At 43.5% G+C, this 22,035-nt stretch overlaps 1 protein-coding gene across 1 annotated transcript in view; it reads left to right on the forward strand.

Moving 5' to 3' along the window:
- The first annotated feature begins 289 nt into the window (after window positions 1-289).
- Window positions 290-22,035, forward strand: part of LOC134563380 (uncharacterized) — a 39,327-nt gene continuing 17,581 nt past the window's right edge. The window contains 10 exon segments of the mRNA XM_063421265.1: window positions 290-456; window positions 804-841; window positions 844-906; window positions 10,210-10,341; window positions 10,719-10,732; window positions 15,634-15,715; window positions 16,024-16,164; window positions 17,235-17,406; window positions 17,859-18,028; window positions 21,472-21,600. Coding sequence (XP_063277335.1) covers window positions 290-456; window positions 804-841; window positions 844-906; window positions 10,210-10,341; window positions 10,719-10,732; window positions 15,634-15,715; window positions 16,024-16,164; window positions 17,235-17,406; window positions 17,859-18,028; window positions 21,472-21,600 — 1,108 coding nt within the window.

Consider the following 22,035-nt stretch of genomic DNA (forward strand, 5'->3'; position numbering starts at 1 on the left):
TCCTGCTTTTCCTTTGCATTTGCCTGTAGTGACTCTAGTAGTGGACTCTAAGAACTTTATAGAAGCCCAGGCAGCCATGCCTTGGACTTTCAGAGCGGGCTTTGACTTTCAGCAACAGGAGCTTTAGGCAGGCAGCGCTCCACTGACGCTCTGACCAGTGATTTAACTCCATCCGGCCCAGCAGACGAGCAATCGCTTCCGAGACTCCTTCCAGCCAGGGCACTCCGCACTGCGCCATGCCATGCCAGGCTGGGGTGGAAGTGCGGCAGAGCCCGGCTGGGGCTGCAAGATGTCGTCACAGGGGGATTGTGAGTTCCTGGTGAAGCGGGCCCTGGAGCTGGTGCTGGGGGACCTTTGGGCGGCCAAGGTCTGGCTCTACCCCGCCGATTTCAACATACAAGTGAGCTCCGCTGCTTTCGCACACGCTCAGTACCGGGGTGCCAGCGCCCCTCGGCTGTGAGCTCACTGTGCCTCTGCCTGACTGACAGGCAGCTCAGCCAATGGAGGCGGGGAGGGGTGGGGCCACTGGCTACTGCGCTGACTTTGCTGGTAAAAAAACAAAAGAAAACCCTTTATTAGAATTACTATTAGTTAAAGTACGTCTCCTGATTATGGCTGTTGTGGCAGCTTGGGAGCTTTGCATTGCATTTGACTGCACAAAAGGTCTAATTAATTAGGAATAAACTGTAAAAAGGAAGGTTTTATTTTCTGTTTTGTTCAAACACATACTTTTATGGGAAGGTTTTGTCTTTGAGACAAATTTTGATATCTCTGTACATTCCTTGCCTTAAACTTTGTTACAGGTTTGTGAGTTTTCCAGACCAACCTGCTGTATGGAGGGAGATAGTGTTATAACATCAGCATTAAGGAATGACTCCCAGGACAAGCAGACACAGTTTTTAAGAGGTAAGGATTCCATTCTGAAGTAATCTAAAATAAGTCCTCTGATTTACCTAGTTTGACAAATAAATTGTGAGTTTTTCTAACTTTGCCTGTGGACTGCAGGGTTTGGTTTTTTCCCTCAATTCAGCCTTAGAGACTTCATTTGGTGTGTTAGGCTTAGGAAAACAAAGGGACACGACAAGCTGATTCCCATTGCTTTGTCTCTGATATGGGTAGGTGTTGGAGTCCATGTTTCCATGGATCCTCCACAGAGTGAGAAGTGCAGGGATTGAATTAAAACCTTTAGAAAAATTAAAATATATAAAGCCACACACACATAAAGCAGAGATTTAAGCTTCAGTTTTAAGCTTCACATAGCCTGAGTGCCTAACTGTTAGTGTAGAAGTTCAGAACTTCAGGCCTAGTGATAGAGTTTAGACATAACAAAAATAGAGTACTGTTTATAAATTTTGGTATGAATTTTGCGCAAATAAGATGTTATAAATGCCAGGACAATTTATTACCAAATTCAATAATTTGGTTTATTAAAAATTCAAATCACAAAATTTGGAACCAAATCACAGAATTTTAAGCAACAACCCCCCTCCCCCCCCCCCCCCCCCCCCCCTCCAACAGCGATACCTACTTGACAGTTTCTCGCGGGAAAAAGAGCCAAGGGTGACCCTTAGACACAGAGCCTGGCAGTCTGGTCTCTAGCTGGGTACACGAATTCGCCCGCTTAGGGGCTCAGTTTAAATACGCTTTATTTCCCTTTCGGCAGCACTCTTCCCATTGTTTCTGTTAAGCACCGGCAATTAAGTGTTTACACTAAGCCCTGAAAAAGTCTCTCGGTCCATATTCAAATGCTAATGTCTAGAGTAAGTCCTTGCTTTGAGGTAATCTAACAGCTGTAGCAATGTGTGATGACTTGTCGCAGGTAGGCTAATGACTAGAGTAAATCCTTGCTTTGAGGTAATCTAACGGCCGTGGCGTGTGATGACTTTGCCGCACGTAGGCTAGTGACCAGAGTAAGTCCTTGCTCTTAGGTGATCTTCGCTGCACATAGGCAGGGTGTACGTTGGTCAATGTTCATTGTCTTCTTCTGACAGCATTAGTGCCTTGTATTTTCACCTTCTATTTCTGGACTGGGAAGATCAGGAGAGGTGCTCCACGGAAATCTGTGAGGCACGCGGGTGGAGCACGTACACATACTTTTATACAATATATTACAGTTTCTAGCTTATAATTATCTATAGAACATGAATTAAATAACCCTATTTTTCACATAAGATAAAGTTTCTCACGTATGTTAAGATAAAGTTTTTCACACAACAGGACCGAACTTTTACGCTAGCAAGACAGAGTTTTTGCACTGATAGATATGCTATATGCGTAGGTTTTTGATACTGCTTTTCGTAGTTTTTCGTAGTTTTACAAACTTAGAAAATTGCACCTAGATTGGGTAGTGTGTAGATAAAGATATGAATATGCATTTGTAACTTATGGATAAAAAGCCTCTGGGTTGGAAGTGGAGGTATCAATCAATCAATCCAATCTATCGATCCAATCTCCACCTTCTGCAGCCTGAGGAACAAACCATGCCAGGGAGCTGAAATGGGATTTTAAAGGTACCATCTATTGTAGTCTTTGTCGCTTGGGATCAGGGCCCTGAGGTTCCCTTCCCTTTCCCCCTTGCGGCGCTTGCCCCGGAACTCTGTTTGGGGCTGCTGGGGACCTTGCTTGGGATTTGGGACCCCGGGACCCCTTCTTGCCTCTGTGACCCTGCAGCCGGGAACCCTGTCTGAGATGTGGTATCCCAGGACCCTTTTCTGCCATTGTGACCTGTTGCCTTCCGATAGAAGGCAAGGCGACCTGGGTTCCAGAAAGCAGCACGACAACCCGGCCTCTCCCGGGTTGCTCGATCCACAGACACACTGGCATCGATACGATGGATGGTCCAAAATGGCGTTTATTCCTTTACCTCGTGGTGTTAAATAGTCAAAGGGGGCTTTACTACGTCAGAGGGGGGCGGAGGGTCCTTATCTTCCTGTGACATCTGAGATCTTCCGGGCTCCTGTCCTTTTCTACCACACACACCTCCCCCCCCCCCCCCCCCCCGCCCACAAAAAAATGAGGTAGTCATAAACATAGGCATTAAGATGGGGTACAGAGTAGTAACGTAATAAGAGGAAGGGGTTTGGAAAACCTGAGTAAATTTCATTAGATAAACTTCGCGACTGGCAATGCTCACAGTTTGGTTTACAGCATTTGTTGTTGGCCTTTAAATAGAATGTTGGCCCGTTCCAGGCGGGTTTGAACAATTGAGACCAGCTTGTTTAGCAGGCATGGTCTAAGGGTGAGAGCTAAAAGCAACATCACCAGTGGACCTATCAGGGTGGAAATTAGGGTGGTGAGCCACGGCGATTGATTGAACTAGGACTCGAACCAACCCTGTTGGGCTTCCTTGTCTCTCTTTCTCTGGGCCAGTCTCTAACGACTCCTGTATGATCAGCATAAAAGCAGCATTCTTCTTTCAAGGTGGCACACAAGCCTCCTTGCTGTATGAACAGGAGGTCTAGCCCTCGCCTGTTCTGCAAGACAACTTCTGAGAGTGAGGAGACTGATTTCTCTAGAAAGAAGATGGATTTCTCGATCCTCTGCAAATCTTCATCGATGGTCATTTGCAGCTGGGAAAGTCTTTGGTGTTGGGTCACCAGGGCCGAGACACTTGTGGCTGTGCCGGCTGCTCCCAGGCCGAGCAGCATTGCGATAGTTACACCTGTTATTATTTCTCTTTTGTGGAGCTTGCTGGGTTCCTCGAAAAGTTGGCACACCTCCTCGTCTGAGTGGTACAGGACTCTAGGAACAATTAGAACTTGGACACAAAACTTGTCAGAGTCACTGAATTTGGCAAGGGACACACAAGGACTCACCCCAGATTGCTGACAAACTCACATCCTGGATGCAGATGGGATCACCCACTTATTAATCTTTTTGTCAGGCTTGACAACTTTGGTGCAAACATTTCCTTTCTGCTCTGCTAAGGTGCCATTGCCAAAGCATTTGCCCTGGGCCGTGACTTGATTCAGAGTGATTCCTCTGCAGGGAGTGTCCCACCTGCACTGGTGAGGGACATCGGCTGTGGAGTAACTGAAGGGGATGTTTAAAGCAACTCCTTTGTAGAAAGGAGGTTTAACATCATAGCAAAGCCAGCAGGAATCAGTTAGGTTCGGGTTGGATTCATTCAAGGATGAAAAGGTAGCTTCTAGCATGCGAAAAATAGGGTTCGGGTCAGACACGGCTAAGCGGTCTATCTGGAGGGCATCCGCATAGCCGGTCGGGGTATTGGTGACCTTTGTGGGCAAGGCTTTGGGGTGGGTTGTGCTTTTCCCTTTCAGTGAGTCATTTTTAATAACTTCATTGGGTCCGACCGCTCGGAGCGCTGGTGGCTGGAGCCTGATAATTTGCACATTCACTCACTCTTTTGACGATTGGAGGACTACTGACCACGTCCTGCCTGTGGCCCAACTAGGGTGATCTGGCTGCAAAATGGTCATGTTATAGTCAGTGTATGTCCGACGTACAGGATCTCTATAATAGTTTCGATAGAACCTTGTCCTGAAGAAGGGTTTGTTACAGCTGGTGGGTGCCCAAGTGAACTGTAAAAACTTATTAAGCAAGGTCCAGGTGCTCCGACATTGCGGTTGACTCCGTGGTCAGCTGCTTGCGGAAGGGAAGGTGGATTCTTTTCGGCTCCGTTCCCAGGTGTTTCAAGGTGAGTTTCCTGCCTTTCATGATGAGGTTGGCGATGCATTCGACTCCCGGGGAAAATGCACGAGCTGGTCTTCCAAGGACCACCCATTGGATCAGCTGGGGCTTCTCGGAAGGTCCTTGGGCCAGTGCTCCCACTCCTCCCTTCGGTGTAAAGTGGACGTACAGATCAAGGGGCACGCCTGGGTTCCACCTGGCGAGTGTGCCAGTAGACATCTGATGTTCGATGAAGTCGAGGGAGCTCTCTGCTTGCGGAGTCAGCTCCTTGGGTTCCCAGGGGTGCTTTCCTTTCAGGAGGTCATACAAGGGGTCCATGACCTCGGGAGGGATCAGGATGATGTTGTGGAGCCACTGCAGAGATCTTACAAGTCGCTGCATGTCATGGAGCGTCTTGATGTCTCGGCGCACCTTCACCTTGGGTGGGGTCACGTAGGAGTTTGTGATCCCCACTCCCAGGAAAGTCACGCAGGGTCCTCTTTTAATCTTCGTGCTATTGATCTCAAAGTCGTTGGCCTGGAGAGTTTTCGTGACTGTGGACACTAACTGATCTACTTGGCTTGCTGATGGTGCGGCGATGAGGACATTGTCCATGTACTGAATGATGGTTGCAGCAGGGTAGGAGTGTCGGACTGGCATCAGTTCTCTGTCCGCAGTGATTTGGCATACTGTAGGGCTGTCCACAAAACCCTGTGGTAGCATGCGCCATTGGAAACGGAGGCTGGGTCGCTCACCATTTGGGAACACGACTGAAAAGGCGAATCGTTCTTTGTCCTCGGGGTGCAGGGGTATCGAAAAGAAACAGTCTTTGGTGTCCAGCACTGCGCATGGCTGCCCTTCGGGGATGGCTGAGTTCATGGGCAGCAGTGTCTGAACAGGACCCATAGGTTGAATTGTCTTGTTTACTTCCCTGAGGTCGTGGACAAGGTGATAACCTTCTCTAGACTTCTTGGGGATTACAAACACGGGGGTGTTCCACGGGCTGGTGGAGGGTTCTATGTGACCCTTTTGCAGCTCACAGTTGACTAGTTCCAGCAAGGCTGCTATTCGAGGCTTTGACAGGGGTCACTGCTCAACCCATACAGGGTCTGATGATTTCTAAGTCAGTTTGATTGGCAGCGGTGGGTGCACGGCAGTGGCCCTCAGGATAAATTTGTGATCTTGACTCCTAACATAGCAAAGACATCCCTTCCTATCAAGGGTGGGGAATTTTGCAAAATGTAGGGGTAAATTGCTACTGTCTGTTCTGGTCCCTTTTCCATGTGAAGTGTTATAGCCACTAACTGGGTGCTTCTCCAAGCCCGGGTTTGCCCTCCCACTCCATTCACTGGAGGTACTTCTTTAAATTGCCAATGCCGGGGCTAATATGCTTGTGGGATTATCGAACAGTCCGATCTGGTGTCCCCCCAAAACTGAAGCCCTATGATGTGGGGGTCCCGGCTGCCCTAAAGGCGGCACGTTCCCCAAATCATCAGGGGCTCCTTCCCTATTTTCATGGCCAGGGCCACCCAGGGGTCCCGCTCTGGGGCAACCCCTGCTGGGTCTGTGGCACAGGCGCGGTTTGCGGTGGGTACGAAGGCGCCGCTGGCGGTGTTGCAAAATTCTGTAAATGTGTCGCTGTTGGGGGTGCAAAACTGGCTGTCCCCTGTGGGGGCATGGGGTATGAGGGTTCCCCGCCCCACTGGGGGTTGGCATAGATGGGCCACCTTGCATTCGCAGTGGGAGGAGGCTGGGTATGGCCTGCACGCCCCCTCCCTTTCCCGTTTCCCTGAGGCCAGGACTTGCAGTCTTTAATGAGGTGTCCTTTCTTCTCACAGCTCCAACAGGGCCCTCTCGATCGCGCTTGGAGTGGGGGCACTGCTGGGGATGGCTGTGATGGCTGGGGACAGCTCACTGCGATGTGGCCTTCCTGACCACATTTGAAACATGCTATCGCACTGGTTAGGGTACGGACGGCTGCTTGAATGGGTGTCTGGTGCTCCTCTTTTACAACGTTTGATCATGTCAGCGAGGCTGGCTCCGGCCGGCAAGGAACGCAGAATGTCTTTGGTAACAGAATTGTACTGCTGGGGCAGGCAATCAGCTACCACGGAGCCTCTCGCCTCTGCAGGCAGGGTAGACGAATCTACTGCCGCCTGGAGGCGGTCCACGAACTGCGTGAAGCTTTCACTCTCTGCCTGTTTTATGCTGGACCATGGGGATGGTCTGGCCACCACTCAGGATGAGGCACGAATGGCCTCCCTGGCGGCCTGGGTGGTGGCCCTGACTTCCTCAGCCTGCAGGTCTGCGGCTTGTTGCTGAGGGGTTATCATCTTGTCATGTTTTCCCATCACCTTGGACAAGCTGGAGCTGTGCAGTGGCTGTCCTGCCCTAGAAGCCTGAGCCAGTAAGTTTGTGCAATTATCTTTCCATTCTTGTTTGAAAACAATCATACCTGAGCCGTCAAAAATCATGCGGCCTATTTGTTTAATATCAAAGGGGAGCAAATCATAATTGCCAAAAAAGGCCATCCACGAGTGTGGAGACCATGGCTGAATTAATCCCTTTCTCTGAAATTGCTTTAACAATTGCCTGTACATCTTTGGGGTTTACTGGCGTATGTGTTCTCTGCTGGTTCCCTTCTGGCCTGGTAACTCTCACAGGGAAAGCTCGCACTGTGCCCACAGGAGCCCACTCAGCACAAGCTATTTTTATCTTTCCCCAGTCAGTGAACTGGGCTGGCTCGTATTGTGAACCCTTTTTGGAATGGCTCAAAGCTTTATTCGTTTTCGCTTTAAACCACGTCGGCTTTTCCCTTTCCGTTTCCGAGTCCCAGCTATCTTCCGTCAGCTCTCCCGAACTGCTGGAGCTGGTGGTGTCTGACTGAGAGTCGGAAGTAGACTGATAGCTCACTTCCGGGCTTCCGTGCCGTTTTGTGCAGCTCTGACCCCGCCCCTTCCTTTGGGGGTGGTGCTGCTCCCGCCCCCTGGGCTTGCCCTGCCTCCCGGGGGGGAAGGTCTCTCCCTTAAATGGAAGCAGCATTGAGCGCGGCTCCCGATTGGCCATGCGCTCTCTGCCGCTCTCCCACGCACCCACGTTTGCAAAAGCACGCCACTCCAGACTGAGCATGCGTTCTCTGCTGCTCTCCCACATGTGCGCGCCCACGGAAAGCCGCGGTGCCACTTTGAGCATGCACTCTCTCCCTTCCTGCCACACGTATGCGTCAGCAAAAGTCTGCGGCTCCTGTCTGAGCATGCGCTCTTCTCCCTCTTCTCTGTCTTTTTCCCGCGCATGTGCATCAGCAAACACCCGCCGCTCGGGGCTCTCCCCACCGAGGATATCCAGGCCCCACCCCTCCCTTCGGCCGGCGCCATTTTCAAATGCGTATGGCGGGGGTGCTACCTGCGTCTCCTCTCTAGCCGCGTTTTTGGCATCTCTGGCCTCACTCACCAATCCCTCCCAGAAAAACCGTGCGTGCTGCCGCGCCTCGGGCACCGAAATGCTGGCTGGCAGCGACAAGATGGATGGGGAGCCCGCGGATTTTTGGGAAGGTTCCGTGGGCGAGGGGGGACCTGACGGGTTCTGCAGAAGGGTCGGGGGATTTTCAGTGGGCACCAGGAGGTTCGGGCTCAGGCTCAGGGAGTGGGGAAACCCGCCTGGCTCCCTCAGATCCCCACCCTCAGACAAATCACGTTGAGACGCTGTTTGCGTTGTGGCTCCTATCCCCAGCTTGGGGGTAGCTAGCAAACACACTCGTGCGGCGCTCCAGAACTCCTGTTCCTCAAGCGCCTTGAGTAGGGCTTGCTCGACCTTTCCCCATGCTTTGAGACTTTTGCTGCTGCTCAAGGATTTTGTATCCTCGGCTAGCGCGACCGTGCATCTCCCCCACACCTCCTAATGTAATATTTCTACTGGGCGCTCAGTCACCCCAAGCTCTAATAATCTTGCAATAGCAAGGTGAAAATCCCTGAGCTTGCACTTAATTCCCCACTGTTTATAAATCAAACTTACGACCTTCCCTATGGCTTCCATTGTCTGGTCCGACGGCGTCCCGTCCGCTAGGGTCAGGTTTCCTTTCCTGCCCTGGCCACTGCTTCTGTCTAGGCGAAAACCCCAATTCCCGAGGGTTTTTTCTTCCCGGGTTTTGGCACCAGAATGTTGCCTTCCGATAGAAGGCAAGGCGACCTGGGTTCCAGAAAGCAGCACGACAACCCGGCCTCTCCCGGGTAACTCGGTCCACAGACACACTGGCATCGATATGATGGATGGTCTAAAATGGCATTTATTCCTTTACCTCGTGGTGTTAAATAGTCAAAGGGGGCTTTACTACGTCAGAGGGGGGCGGGGGGTCCTTATCTTTCCGTGACATCTGATATCTTCCGGGCTTCTGTCCTTATCTACCACACACAGTGACCCCACGGTTGGAGACCCTGTCTGAGATTCGGGATCCTGGGACCCTTTTCTGCCACTGTGACCCTGCGGCTGGGAACCCTGCTTGGGATTCGTGATCTTGGGACCCCTTCCTGTTATTACAATCCCTGCAGCCGGGAACCCTGCTTGAGGTCTGGAATTGGAGGTTGTTTTATCCTAAAGCTGGAATGTTATGCTAAATTCCATGTTAAGACTACTGTTTATTCTGGTATTTTATTTCCAAGACTTTATACTCATAACCGATTGTAAGACCGCTCATTTAGGACTCTCGCACCTTCAGATATACGCTTTCATGTAATAAACAACTCTGTATAAGACCTTAAAATGTTCTTGGACCTTTAAGACCTATTAACCTGTAGAAACGGCCCCGGCAGGTAGGCTTAGTCTGCCAGAACAAGAAGCGCATAGAAGAGCAATTCAGTAGGAAATAAGTGGAATGGGACATAAAAATCATTGTCCTACAGATTGCAGAGAACAGTGCATGATCATAAAAATGGGGTGAATTCTTATTTATGTAGTGAGGGATATAAAAATGAATGGTGTCCAGAAGGGCTTGGCATTCACTGCTGGCAACCACAGGCAGTTTTGAAAGTAGGATTTACATCTGACAAACTATAATCTGCTGTTTGAATATGTGCTTCAGAAGCTCTAAGAATATTCCAGTTAAGAAAACATTTGATTTTTCATGGGCTGTGTTTATTTTTCAGAGTGAATACATAAAACGTACAGGGAAAACATGTGAGTTTATTTTTAGTGTCTCACTGGATGTTTAAATTGAAAAAACCCTACATTTTAGTAATGAAAGTATTAATTGTAGAAGTAGAATGTAAGTAAAAAAATAAATGAACAATTTATGAAAGCATCTTGAAATGTCAAATACTTAAGTATTAGGGTTTTGAGTACCTCACTTACTAGCAGTCTTAGTTGTCAATTCAAGTTCCTTCCCAAATAAACACTATTACTGATAAATATTTATTTGGTTTTCTCTGAAAGAAACGGATTTTTTTTCCAGGTATGTGTATTAAAAGCAGAAAAAGCAAACAGAAATCCCTTTTTGTTCAGCATAGCAAGGCGATGTTGATGGTCTTTTATGCTTTGTCAGTCATCTTTACAATTCAGATAGAGGTTAAATGTTTTCTTTTTTTTAAGGATTATTTGAGACCCTTCCTGGTCGGGTCCAGTGTGAAATGCTCCTGAAGGCAACAGAGCAGTGCTTTAACACATTAGAAAGGGCAGAAATGCTCCTTCTACTTCTGCGGCATTTCCCAGAGAGTGTGGTGTGTAGCAAGAGCAGGATGTCTTATGGAATGAAGGTTGAGCTATCCCAAACTGGGCCTCAGATTTGGGCCTGCGACGCCTCAGATTTGCACCCATGTAGTAGTAGATAAACCTGTGGCGCAGTTAGAAATTAAGTCAAGGTGTGGGCATGCTTTAGCTAGGACAGTTAGAATAGAAACACGGTGGCTGCCTTAAACTAAGATTGTTTGCATTCTTTCTCATGCTGAATGCCAATAGAAATGCACCTGCAACTGTAAACTATCTGACACTGTATAAAACCAGCCATTTCGGGAATAAACGGGGAGAACGTATGTTTTAACCACACTGGTTGTATCTGCGTTTGCTCCATCTCCAACCCCAAATAGAGACCCTGCTTTCAGTTGTGCAACATGGGGTAAGAGAAGAGAAACTCATAGTAATTGTTCAGGATATTGGCACTCATTTTTTTGAGATTTTCCTGAAATGTGCTTTCCTTTGCCTGAATGAGAGGATGGGTCTTTTTAGTCATGTTTAACTGTGGCTAATAGTTCAGACTGCTGTATCTTGAGCTTACCACCCAGGAAGGGATTGGGCAGAATACAAATGGAAGCAAATAAAACAATCCTTTGTATCGGGGTATCTCCCGATAACTCCGAGGGTCCAGCCAGCGGAGAAATGGCTTAATAAAATAGCGAGACGGCTTCCCAGGATATGCTTTGTAAAATAAAGTTTTAATAGCAGGAAAAATAATAAACGTTACAAAATGAAAAGAGATAAGCCGAGCACCGTGTACCAAGCAAAGCTACACAGGCTAAGGCACTCCCAAAAAGCCTCGTGTACCCTTATGCAGGCCCTTTAGTACTCGATGGTCTAGGTGGGCTTTTTTGGCTCTTGGCCCAATGAGATGGACACTAGACTTTGAGGTGCACTTCTACAGTCCTATCACTGTGTCTGTGTTGGGACCAAGCCAATTACAGCGAGCAGGCTATAGAAAATTCTAGCTTCACTTCCTTATATGGAAACACCTGCTCGGGTACAGAAATGCACGACTACATCTCACCCTGTAAAATCATATTAAAAAAAGAAAAAAAAAAAAAAAAAAAGAGAAATAGTTACTTTGAAAAAATTCTCACTTTTGTTCATAATTGTGATTGTGTCAATAACTTATTGTTATTTAACAATTTGGTTTATAGTTAAGCTATAGTTTTATGGATTACAAAATTCTAAATTTGGTACTTTCTTTTTATTAGCCAATCTTTAAAATTAATATTTAGTCTCAAATTACATATGAATCTTATTTTACTTTTTGTTTGGGGAGATTTTTTCAAGTGAACTATATTTTCTTTTTCTTCTACATAAAGATTTGACAATAACTTTTAACATACAACAACGAACAATTTTGACATGACAATAATAACTTCAAAAATTTTAACAGTGCAACTTTTATAAAACTTAAGTCTCTGCTTCAAACGTATTTCAGTGTCTATAGTGCTGGGTTGTGTCAAAATGCAGAAGTCTTTTTGAAGACACAGTCTGTGGTCACTCTGGGTCTTTTTGCATGCTCTTCTTGAGGTGTGTTCTGCTCTCCTTTCTTCTTTTGTAGTTGTGACTCAACTTCTTTTGCAGGAACTTTCTTAGAGTCTGTACCTGTGGAGACAAACAAAACCTCTCTCCCTGCCATAAAGGACAGGCTCTAAAATTTGTCTTGTTTTCAGAATTTTTATGAATATGAGAGATTAAAAAACATATATATAACTTTGTTCAACCTTTCTATAATAGAAAGCACTACACCCTTTCCCATTTTTATCTTTTAAAGAGCATTTTTAGCTATTTGTGTGCTTTTAACAATAGATTGGCTTTTGAATGAATTAGTTATAATATGTGGTAAATTTGATATGTTGAAAAACTTCTGTAATTTTAAGAACTGTTAAAAAGTGTGTGGTTAGACAAGTGAATTTGTTTGAATTGTTTAAATGGTTGATATTGCATGATACTTGTTTTTAATTTTGAGGGTTAACTTTTGCTGCTATTGATGGTGTAGTTAGTGTTTGGTAGTTTGGGCATGGTTGCACAATTGTCTTAATTTGACTTTGAGATATATACGACACTTTTTACAAGAGCTGATGTATTTTGATGTATGGTTAAAAGTTTGCTGTTACCTTGCTATTTGCTATAAAACTTAGGAGTTTAGTGTTTGCTTTAACATGTGACACAATACAGTTGCTGTTGAGAAAAAAGGAAAAAGATTAGTATTTTAATGTGAATTTTACAATTGATTAGAACTTTTTCTTGAGAGGTCTTCGCTCCCTCTACCAAACTTGCAACATAAAAATTTGTAAACATAAAATATGAACTTTGAAAAACATGTAGACAGTTGTTCTTTTTTGGTTTTGAGATATAGTTTTTAGACTTTCTTAAAATCTTATTTTTATTTTTTGGTGTTAGGATTCTACTACATGGTTATGAGATTTTAGATTTTCTTGGCTTATTTATAAAACGAATTGTTTTTAGAGGAGTATGAATTTTGAAAGGTTTTCAATTTAATTATAGAGATGAATTTAATAATTTTTTTTTTGTAATATTTATACGGGCTATTTTTAAAAACTTTTGAATTTTGAATTAACTATTTCAATTAAAGATATGAGCAAGCAAAATATTTTTGCAGAATCTTTTCCTGTAAAGGAAAAATTATTTAGGAATTCGCTTTTATAATTAGTTTGGAATATAAATTTTTTGGGCAAGTTATTACAATCTTCTTGCTTAATTGACAAAACAGAAAAGAAAAACCTTTTGTTTTGGAATTACTTGGTAGTCTTTTTGAGATCTTAATGAAAAAATTAACTTACAAAGTTCTGGGTTTCTTGTTAAAACTGCAAAATAAAAGAATAGGTCAGGGTTTTAAGGTATTTTGAGCCTGCTGCTTTGGTGGATTCTTGTGGTGGTTTTCATGACAGTCTTCTTTTGGACGAAGTCTACTTTGTATCTTGGCTGCTGGAATTGAACTGTTAGCTGTCTCTGTTCTGTTTTCTTGGAGGGTTTTAGACGATGATAAACTTTCACTGCTTCAGTCTTGCTCTGTCCTTGTTTTTGTTTTGTTTTGGTCTCCTGTTGCCAGAGCCGGGCTGGCTCTGGGGTGCTGGTTTCTTTCCTTATGTTGTGCCAGGGATCTATGCTGGCTGATGAATCCTCTGAATCATCAGAGAAACTGCAGGACGTGTGGGAAACTTTCTGATTTTTCATCGGAGTTTGTTTACATTTCTCCGGCATGGGCGCCGCCATCTTGGGGAGGGCAAGTTCCGGGATGTCACATCCGGTTCCCACGCTCCTCACAGCCAGGGCGTGTCTGTCCAGGCTGTGGGTGGCAACCCGGGGCGGTGCCCGAGGCTTGGGACCGCCCATGGAGGGGGAGCCTCCCGTGCTGGAGTGGGAGGAGCTGAGCGACACATCAGATGGAGCATGCCGCAGCGTCGGGCTGTACTGAGCCCGCCCACATGGAGCTGAAGCTTCTGCCTCAGAGATGGGGAGGATTCCACGTTTTTCATTGTTCTGTGAGCCCGCGCTTTCAGGGCTTTGTTCAAAACTCGCGCGCTCAAAATTAACGGACCGGGATCGCCCGTATCTCGTACTAGGTGACTGAGGGGGTGGGGAGGGCGGTTGGAATGGAACTGCCTGCTTGGCCAAGGCTGGCACAGGTCCCACTCCGGGGGTCTGAGGACGGCTCGGGGGAGGGCTTTGAGCCGCCCCGTGCCTTCTCCTCGGGAGTAAATCAAACCGGTTTTTTCTGGGACTTGGGGCATCAGAACTTGGATTTTTATCTTCATGTCTAAGGTGAGCAGGAGCCTTTTTGCATTTTACTTTCTGGGCTCCTTTTTTATGGTTGCTTTTAGAGGCTTTTCTCAAGGTTTCTCTTTCTGCAGTTTCAAGTGTTTTTTCACTGCTGAGCCTTTCGCCTTCTTCTGTTACAAAGTCTAACACAGTTTTAAAGATGGGTCTTAATTTTAACACAGATTTTTTCTTTGAATTATACAACTTCAATCCTATCTTGTCCCAAAATTCCACTGTTACTGTTTCAGCTGTATTAGTGTTCGGATACTTTTTATAGACCCATTTCACAAGTTTTTTAAGTTCTTTCCTCTCAAACTTATAGTCTTGAATAGTCAGTTTATAATTAAAATAACAAAAGGTGTCTCGCTGTTCTACGGATTGCCGGGTCCCCATTGTCACTCACCAGAATGGCTCTTGTGATCTCCCGGCTGCTCTTGGTTGTCTCCGACTCTCTCAGGTCACTCGGTGATTAGCTGTTCTCTGTCTCCAGCTCTGCTAGACTGTAGCTTCTCTCTTCTAAAGAGTAATCCACCTTGTACCAGAATCGGTGTCCGGCAAAGACCCCCTCTCACCGGTATAGGGGTTCAGTCAAAAGGCTCCCTCTCAGCCTTTTTGACCCAAAAATGTGGTTTTATTTTCACGACCAAAAAAACCACCACGAGCTCGCTTTTAAAAAAACGAAACCAAGAGCAAAATGGCCTAGCTGAACGTGAGGGCTCTCTGTCAGCAAACTTCGATTCAGTTACCCTAATGTAGAGTCCCTGTTCGAAGGTGCCATTTATCGGGGTATCTCCCGATAACTCCGAGGGTCCAGCCAGCGGAGAAATGGCTTAATAAAATAGCGAGACGGCTTCCCAGGATATGCTTTGTAAAATAAAGTTTTAATAGCAGGAAAAATAATAAACGTTACAAAATGAAAAGAGATAAGCCGAGCACCGTGTACCAAGCAAAGCTACACAGGCTAAGGCACTCCCAAAAAGCCTCGTGTACCCTTATGCAGGCCCTTTAGTACTCGATGGTCTAGGTGGGCTTTTTTGGCTCTTGGCCCAATGAGATGGACACTAGACTTTGAGGTGCACTTCTACAGTCCTATCACTGTGTCTGTGTTGGGACCAAGCCAATTACAGCGAGCAGGCTATAGAAAATTCTAGCTTCACTTCCTTATATGGAAACACCTGCTCGGGTACAGAAATGCACGACTACACCTTTGTTCTGTAAACAAAGGAATATCAGTCATATATCGCTTTCACCTGTCTGTGCATGTCTTCACTGACAGTTTGATGCACAGTTTTTCTCTTGGTCTTGTTTTGCTATTTTCTGACATTGCTTTTCACCTGCTATTAAGTGTGGGTAGTTTAACTATATTTGGAGACTTGCACATGCTGTTGCCACAGAATTGTTACTGAATTACTGTTCAACCCCACTGAATTGCAGTTCAAAAGTTTCTAAAACCACTGGTCCATTGTTTGATTTTCACCTCTGCTCACACAGGTAGGCCTTGGAGAAACATTATTAGATGCTGAAAGTATTGAAGACCAAGAATCTCCAGTGAGTTGTTTTAGAAAATTATTTGGTAAGAAAATACTTAAGTTCTTGTTTTACTGTGGAACTTTTTAGTATGTCAAGGTTCTGAGTTCAGTAAACTTCTTTCATGATACTATTATTAGAAAACTGCTTTAGTCAGAAGAGGCTCAGGCCATGTTCATCCAGGCTGGCCATATGGTACAAATTGCTCCTAGAGCCATTCATAGGAGTTTCGCCCTGGTATATGGTCAGCCAGAGATGACGGCTTCCATTGCTGATTGAGAAACCTTACCTAGGAGAAATAGAACAAAAAACCTGACAAACCTAAATGACTTTTTTGTTTGTTTCCTATTTTAGTTTGTGATGTTCTTCCTCTCATAATTAACAACCCTGTTATACGACTTCCTGCCAGCTTGTTATATAAATATCTGAATAAAGCAGCAGAATTTTATATTAATTACATAACTACATCTACACAGGCAGAAAGTCAATATCAAGGTGTCCTAGGGTGACTTTATGATGCTTGTATCCCCAATCGTCTGTCCTGTCTGTGATGTATATTGAGTTCTGTGCCTTTAAGACTGGCTCTGAGAGCAAAGCAAGGAACAAAGAAGCGCCAAGTTTGTTTTGAAAACAGCTCTCCTCCTAGACATTCCTCTCCGGACTGTGTTCATCTGAAGCACAGACTGGTGCCTGGGACAGAGATCTTTTTTTCCTTTTTAGTTAGTTTTAGCTAGCTAAAACAGAGAAGTTCCCTGGACTGTTTTTTTTTTTTTTTTTTTCCTTTTTCTTGTGACTCTTTGAATCTGCTCTGGACTGAAAACCCCAGAAAAGCACTGAAAGCTCGCACCTGCAGCCCACAGGGCCTAGACCTCCAGAGGGACTGGGACTGATAAAGAACTGAGTGAGCTGAGCCACCCACAGCAAAAATTTTTTCTCAAGTTTACCATCTCTGTTTGGAGCAGCGAGAGGTTTTATTGTTTCATATTATTCATTCTTTGTGCTTGTGGGCATTTTGTTGTTAAATAAATAGGTTTTCCACTTTTCTCCAAGGAAGTTCTTTTCCCAGACCGTCTGGGGAGAGAAGCCTTTTAAGTTTGCTTTCCAGAGGGACCCTATTCAGAAGTTTCCTCCCAAATTTGCCCTAAACTAAGACACAAGGTAAGAATACTTTTACAAAATCCAGCTTTCTTAGAATGTGTCTTAGTATCGCTGATGTCCATAAATAAAAAAATGCATTGTTTTTATGTAATGTATCCCATAGACAAGGATTAATAGTAGTATTAAGTGTTTCTTAGTTCTTTGATTCCAAAATACCAAAATGGTGCTTCAACTACTTAGTCAGGATACTCATGATGCTTCAGCACATGAGAGGTGGGACAAAATTTCCAAGATGTCCTTATCCAGCCTATCAGCTCTCTTGTACAAAGAGGCAGAAATGAATGCTGCTCATTCTGTGTAAAGAATGGTTACCCTGAAAGCTCCAACATAATTTTTACATGTCTTCTTGAAAATTAATCAGTTTGTTTGATTTTGTTATGAAGAGAAAAATGTGCTGGTTTTCCTAGGCTCACAAGATTCCTCTGATATTATGTCTCCAAGCAAGCGCAGCTCTCAGAAATATGTAATAGATGGTCTCACAGAGAAATCATCCCAGATTACAGATCCTTGGGAGAGGCTGTTTAAAATATTGTCTGTGGTGGCAATGAGGTGTGAGTGGCAAATGGATAAGGGAAGAAGGTAAGAAAGCTCTACTTTGCTGGGTATTTCCCCTCATGGACAATTTGGCTTTTTAATTCTTAATAAGAACAATTCTCATTGAAGAATAATTTTAACACGAACATTTTGTGTGAGTTCACAGCAGCTTTTCTTTCAAGACTGTACAATGTAAAGCAAAAACATGGCTCTAGAGAGCACTTTCAAATTAGTCTCTAAAATCAACTTTTGATGATGAAATTCCTGCATAAGCACTGTAGTGTTGTGGGGTGACCTTCCCTATCTGCCTCAGTGAAGAGAAACATGGTAAATGTTTTGTGAAATTTCACTAGCATATATTCCCAGCCTCCATTCACTTAATGCTGGGGTATATCCTCAGCAGAAACACTGATTTTTTCATATTCACTATGCATTCTTTTCTTTAGTTGCAGAGTCTGTGTAACATCTTGAACTCTTGTTATCTCTCTTCCCTTCAGACGTTACGGTGACATTTTGCATTGAATGAAAGATCTCTGCAGATACATCAGTAACTTTGATAGTGAAGCCCACATTAAATATAAGAATCAAGTAGTGTATTCCACAATGTTGGTCTGCTTTAAAAATGCTTTTCAGTATGTCAGCAATATCCAGCCATCACTCTTTCAAGGTTAGTTTCTAATGTTTCAACTTCTGTAGTGAGCCCTTTGTGATTTCATTGCTAATATCTTAAAGAACTTTTCTCATTAGTCTTTTTAAACTGTCATCTCACAGAGCAACATTTATGTGTTGTTATAATTCTCTCAAGCCATTAACCTTACCAACAGTAGTTCATAACAAATGTGTAGTCGATCAGACCAAAGATCAATCTATCTTAGCACTGTGGTTTCAGCCTTGGCCAGCAGCAGTTGATTGTCTAGCAAGGAGAAAAGTAACAGAGCACGTTATGGGAAATATCCCTAGGGTTGATTCCTACTCTTCCATGACCATCATGTTTGTTTCATTTCCTCCTCTGATTTTGTTTCTTTGAAGCTGACATTTTCCTGCTCTCCTTCAGTCAAAATAAGTGAAGATATTTTTGCATTGAGAACATACAACAAATTTGTAATTAAGCAAATAAAAGCCGAATAGGAAAAGATTTCCTGACGTTCACAAGCTTCCAGCTTGTCTTTCTTTATATAGTTTAAGCATAATCTTTGAGGTGTGTTTTGCATATTACTCCTAATTTGTAATTAATTTGTAAATTGAATGTTTAACATATGTGTGTTACCTGTGCATTTTCCTACCCACTCACGTCTGCATTTGGGACATACCAGATTGCTTGGAACACCTTGGATTGCTTCTTTTGGGATTGATTGGACTTTTCAGGAGTGGCCCAGAAGCTGAAGAAAGTTTTTTAAGCTCCATTGTGTCTGGAACTTACTGAAATAAACAGCATCACAAAGAGGAATTTTCACCTTTTAATAATGTGATAGGAAATTCCTTGCATCAATAACAATTGTCACCATAAGTAATTAGTACTTATTAATACTACAATTATTGATTCATGTCAAAATAACAATTTTAATTCTGTGTGTTGTGGTCATAAGTTTCATCACATTTTTCTGCATGGAGCAAATTTGAGGAAGGAAGAAGTCAATACAAATGATGGGTTTTAAACAACTGTACAAAGTGTTGAGTGATCAGTTGAAAAATGTCAGTAGATAGCTAAGTTCAGAGGACAAATGACATGGCAACTGGTATGCAAAGAACATAGAGTCACTTTAACAAATACAGGAACTAATTAACTAAGAGTCGAGTTTTTTGTTCTGTCCAGAGGAAGGAAGGGTTATGGTGGGCAGGAGGATACTTCAGGTGTGCATGTAGTTTTAGCTGCTTAATTCCAAGTTAAAGAAGAAAGGAAGTAAAGGGCTAGTGAAAATGTTCCTAAGTTGCACAATTTAGTATTTCAAAGCTCACATTTTCTGACTATACCACCAGAAAAAGAATGTATACTGAGGTCACAAGGGGCAGTTCCTTTGGTGCAACTTTTCTTATAGTGTCTGTCATTTTCTGAAATCAGGAAAATATTTCCAAAACATCTTTTACTCATTTCTGCTTTAGCATTGAAGTCCAGTGGTATTCAGTGCCTTTCATATCTTTTCTATCATTAGAATTTTTCTTCCTTCTTTCTGGAGGGCTTACTGTAGAAATGTAGAATCCTGTAGATCTGTGACTCTCTTCTCATGTGCGTGGATTTGCAAGAAGCATCTCAAGGGAAAACTTTTCAATGCATTTCTCAAATAATTTGTGTCTGCTTTTCTGGAGACTTGAGAAATTAATAAGGCAATTCACACCTCTCATAACTTTGAGGCTGCCTCCAGGCTTGGCAGGAGTTGCTATTTGGGCTGATGATTTTGAGGGTTTATTTATAACACTCTCTGCTAGAAAACAATTAAAGACTCTGTAAGCTTAGATTCTAGAGCTCAGACAGAAAAACACAACACTGCTCTTTGTATGCCTGTGTAACTTTCAGTACTGTAAGAGGAGGTCTGCATCCCCGGTCAAGGATGACAATGGATTTTCTTTTGTTTTAGGACTGAAGGCTTTGGTATAAAGACTACAGTGCACTTCTGGTGCTGAGAAGAGAACACTTGTTTGGAAAGCAAAGCACTTAGCTGGCATTCATTTAAGTCAGTATGAGTAAAAGAAAAACCCAATTTTTTCTTCTCAGGTGTTAGAATTAGGCAGCTCTTATTAGGAGGTTCTAGTGTGAAACTCTTCCAGCATCTCAGTTATGGTGGTTTGCATCCATGAGAAATAGATATGAATCTTCTGCATTATGTCTTGGCTCTATTATCAGTTCACACAGGTTAGATTCTGACACAGTGGAATACACGATGGTACAGGAGAGGTGATTGCAATGTGCTGTCGGTGCAATTTAAATGGTGGTATTTACTGACCTGGTTATTGTGGTTGTATTTATTGACCTATATTTGCTAGTTAGAGTAGATTGGCTGTTTCTTCGAACAGGAGCTTCTATTGTAGTGAACTCCTTACATACGTCACTTTTGAGTAGATGGGAAAAGCTTAATACAAGGGGTTTTTTTATGTCTAGAGATGAAATGAATCGTCCTTCTACTAAACTGTCAAATTAGTTCTTTGCAGTTATGAATGAGGCCTTAGTCTCATATCTTTCTGCAAATAGAAGAAAAGCACAAACTGAAAATACTTGTTTGTACTACTGTCTTACCTGGCAGAGATTTCAGAAAGAGAAAACCGATTAAAGGAATCCTCTTTCCTTTATATTTCTCTTTGACTGAACTTAGCACATCTATATGCAGCTTGATTGTGCAGAAGGAGAAAATGTTTTTGGAAGGAAAGCTGTCTCAGTAGTGACCACATATCAGTGTTGAGATTAAGAAGTATTGTTCCTATTTTATGTCTAATGAAACTTAAGCACTGGGGTGTGAAATAAAAAGTACCAGATCCCACTGGATGTTCTGTGACACCAGTGAAAGTAGAAATTGTGTTCTGTGTTTCAAAATGAGGCTTTTCTATCTTTTGGGAATGAAGATGAGCTCTGTTTACTAAAATCAGTGGGGGCAAAGCTGACACTGAGTGATCCTACTAGGGAAATCTTGTCATAAAATACACAAACTTCTTTGTGGGGTCAATGCCTGTCAGCATATTGCTTTGGTTTCTCATCAGAAATGTTTTGAGAATACTGTTGTGCTTTGCCATATTTGTGGCTGTTAACTTGAGAGTCATTTGTGCCGTTCATCTGTTGAATAATTGTGCTTATATAAAAGCAAATAATGCTTGATCAGAGAACACCTGCTGCCTGAGTATATCTTGTGACTGCTCCAGAAGAAAAGGATTCAAAAATATTCTGAAGCTCTCAGTCAGACTCTAGTGATGTCTGGTAAATGCACTCTGACCATCACTGTATGGCTGCGTTAAGGAAACCATAGCTTTACCAGCATAGTTTAAGCAATTTAAGTGATTTAATTTAAGATTTTCTGTAGCATTATAGTCATTACTTGTGAAGGAAAAAAAACCCAGCTTGCTGTAGGCATAAGACCTTTCAGATCAATTTAGGGCAATTGTGAATTAATTTATCTTTAAATCCAGGTCCAAATGCTCCAAACCAAACTCCACTGGTTCTTCTCGAGGATGTACCCAACATCTATGGTGATGCAGATATTGATCATAACAAACACATACACAATAAAAGAAAACTTGCTGAAGGAAGAGAAAAAAACAATGGTAACTTTTGTAGACTTTTTAATTCATAACAAGAATGGCATTGCTACTGGAATTTAGACAACAATGGTTTTGACATAGATGTAAAAGACATATTTTAAAGCTACCCTGAATTAGCTGTTTATGACCACAATTTTCAAACTTTTTTTTTTCTAAAGCCAGCAAGAATAAAACCATTTTCTCAGCAATTGCTGTAGATACATGTACTGCTGTGAGTGCTTTAACTTGAAGGAGTTCAGCAGAGGCACTTAAGAAGGTAGCTTTAGCAGTCAGATGTTCTACAGGTAAACTTCCAAAGTAATTGACTTTTCATGATTGGAATTGTCAATATATCTATTGCTTTAATGGTAGAAAATCACCGTTTTATACAATTTCTCTGCTATAAAGGGAATACAAGGATTTCCTTTGCATTGTGCCACTGTGGGCTTAAAC

This window comes from Prinia subflava, chromosome W (assembly GCF_021018805.1).
Source record: "Prinia subflava isolate CZ2003 ecotype Zambia chromosome W, Cam_Psub_1.2, whole genome shotgun sequence".
Taxonomy (NCBI): domain Eukaryota; kingdom Metazoa; phylum Chordata; class Aves; order Passeriformes; family Cisticolidae; genus Prinia; species Prinia subflava.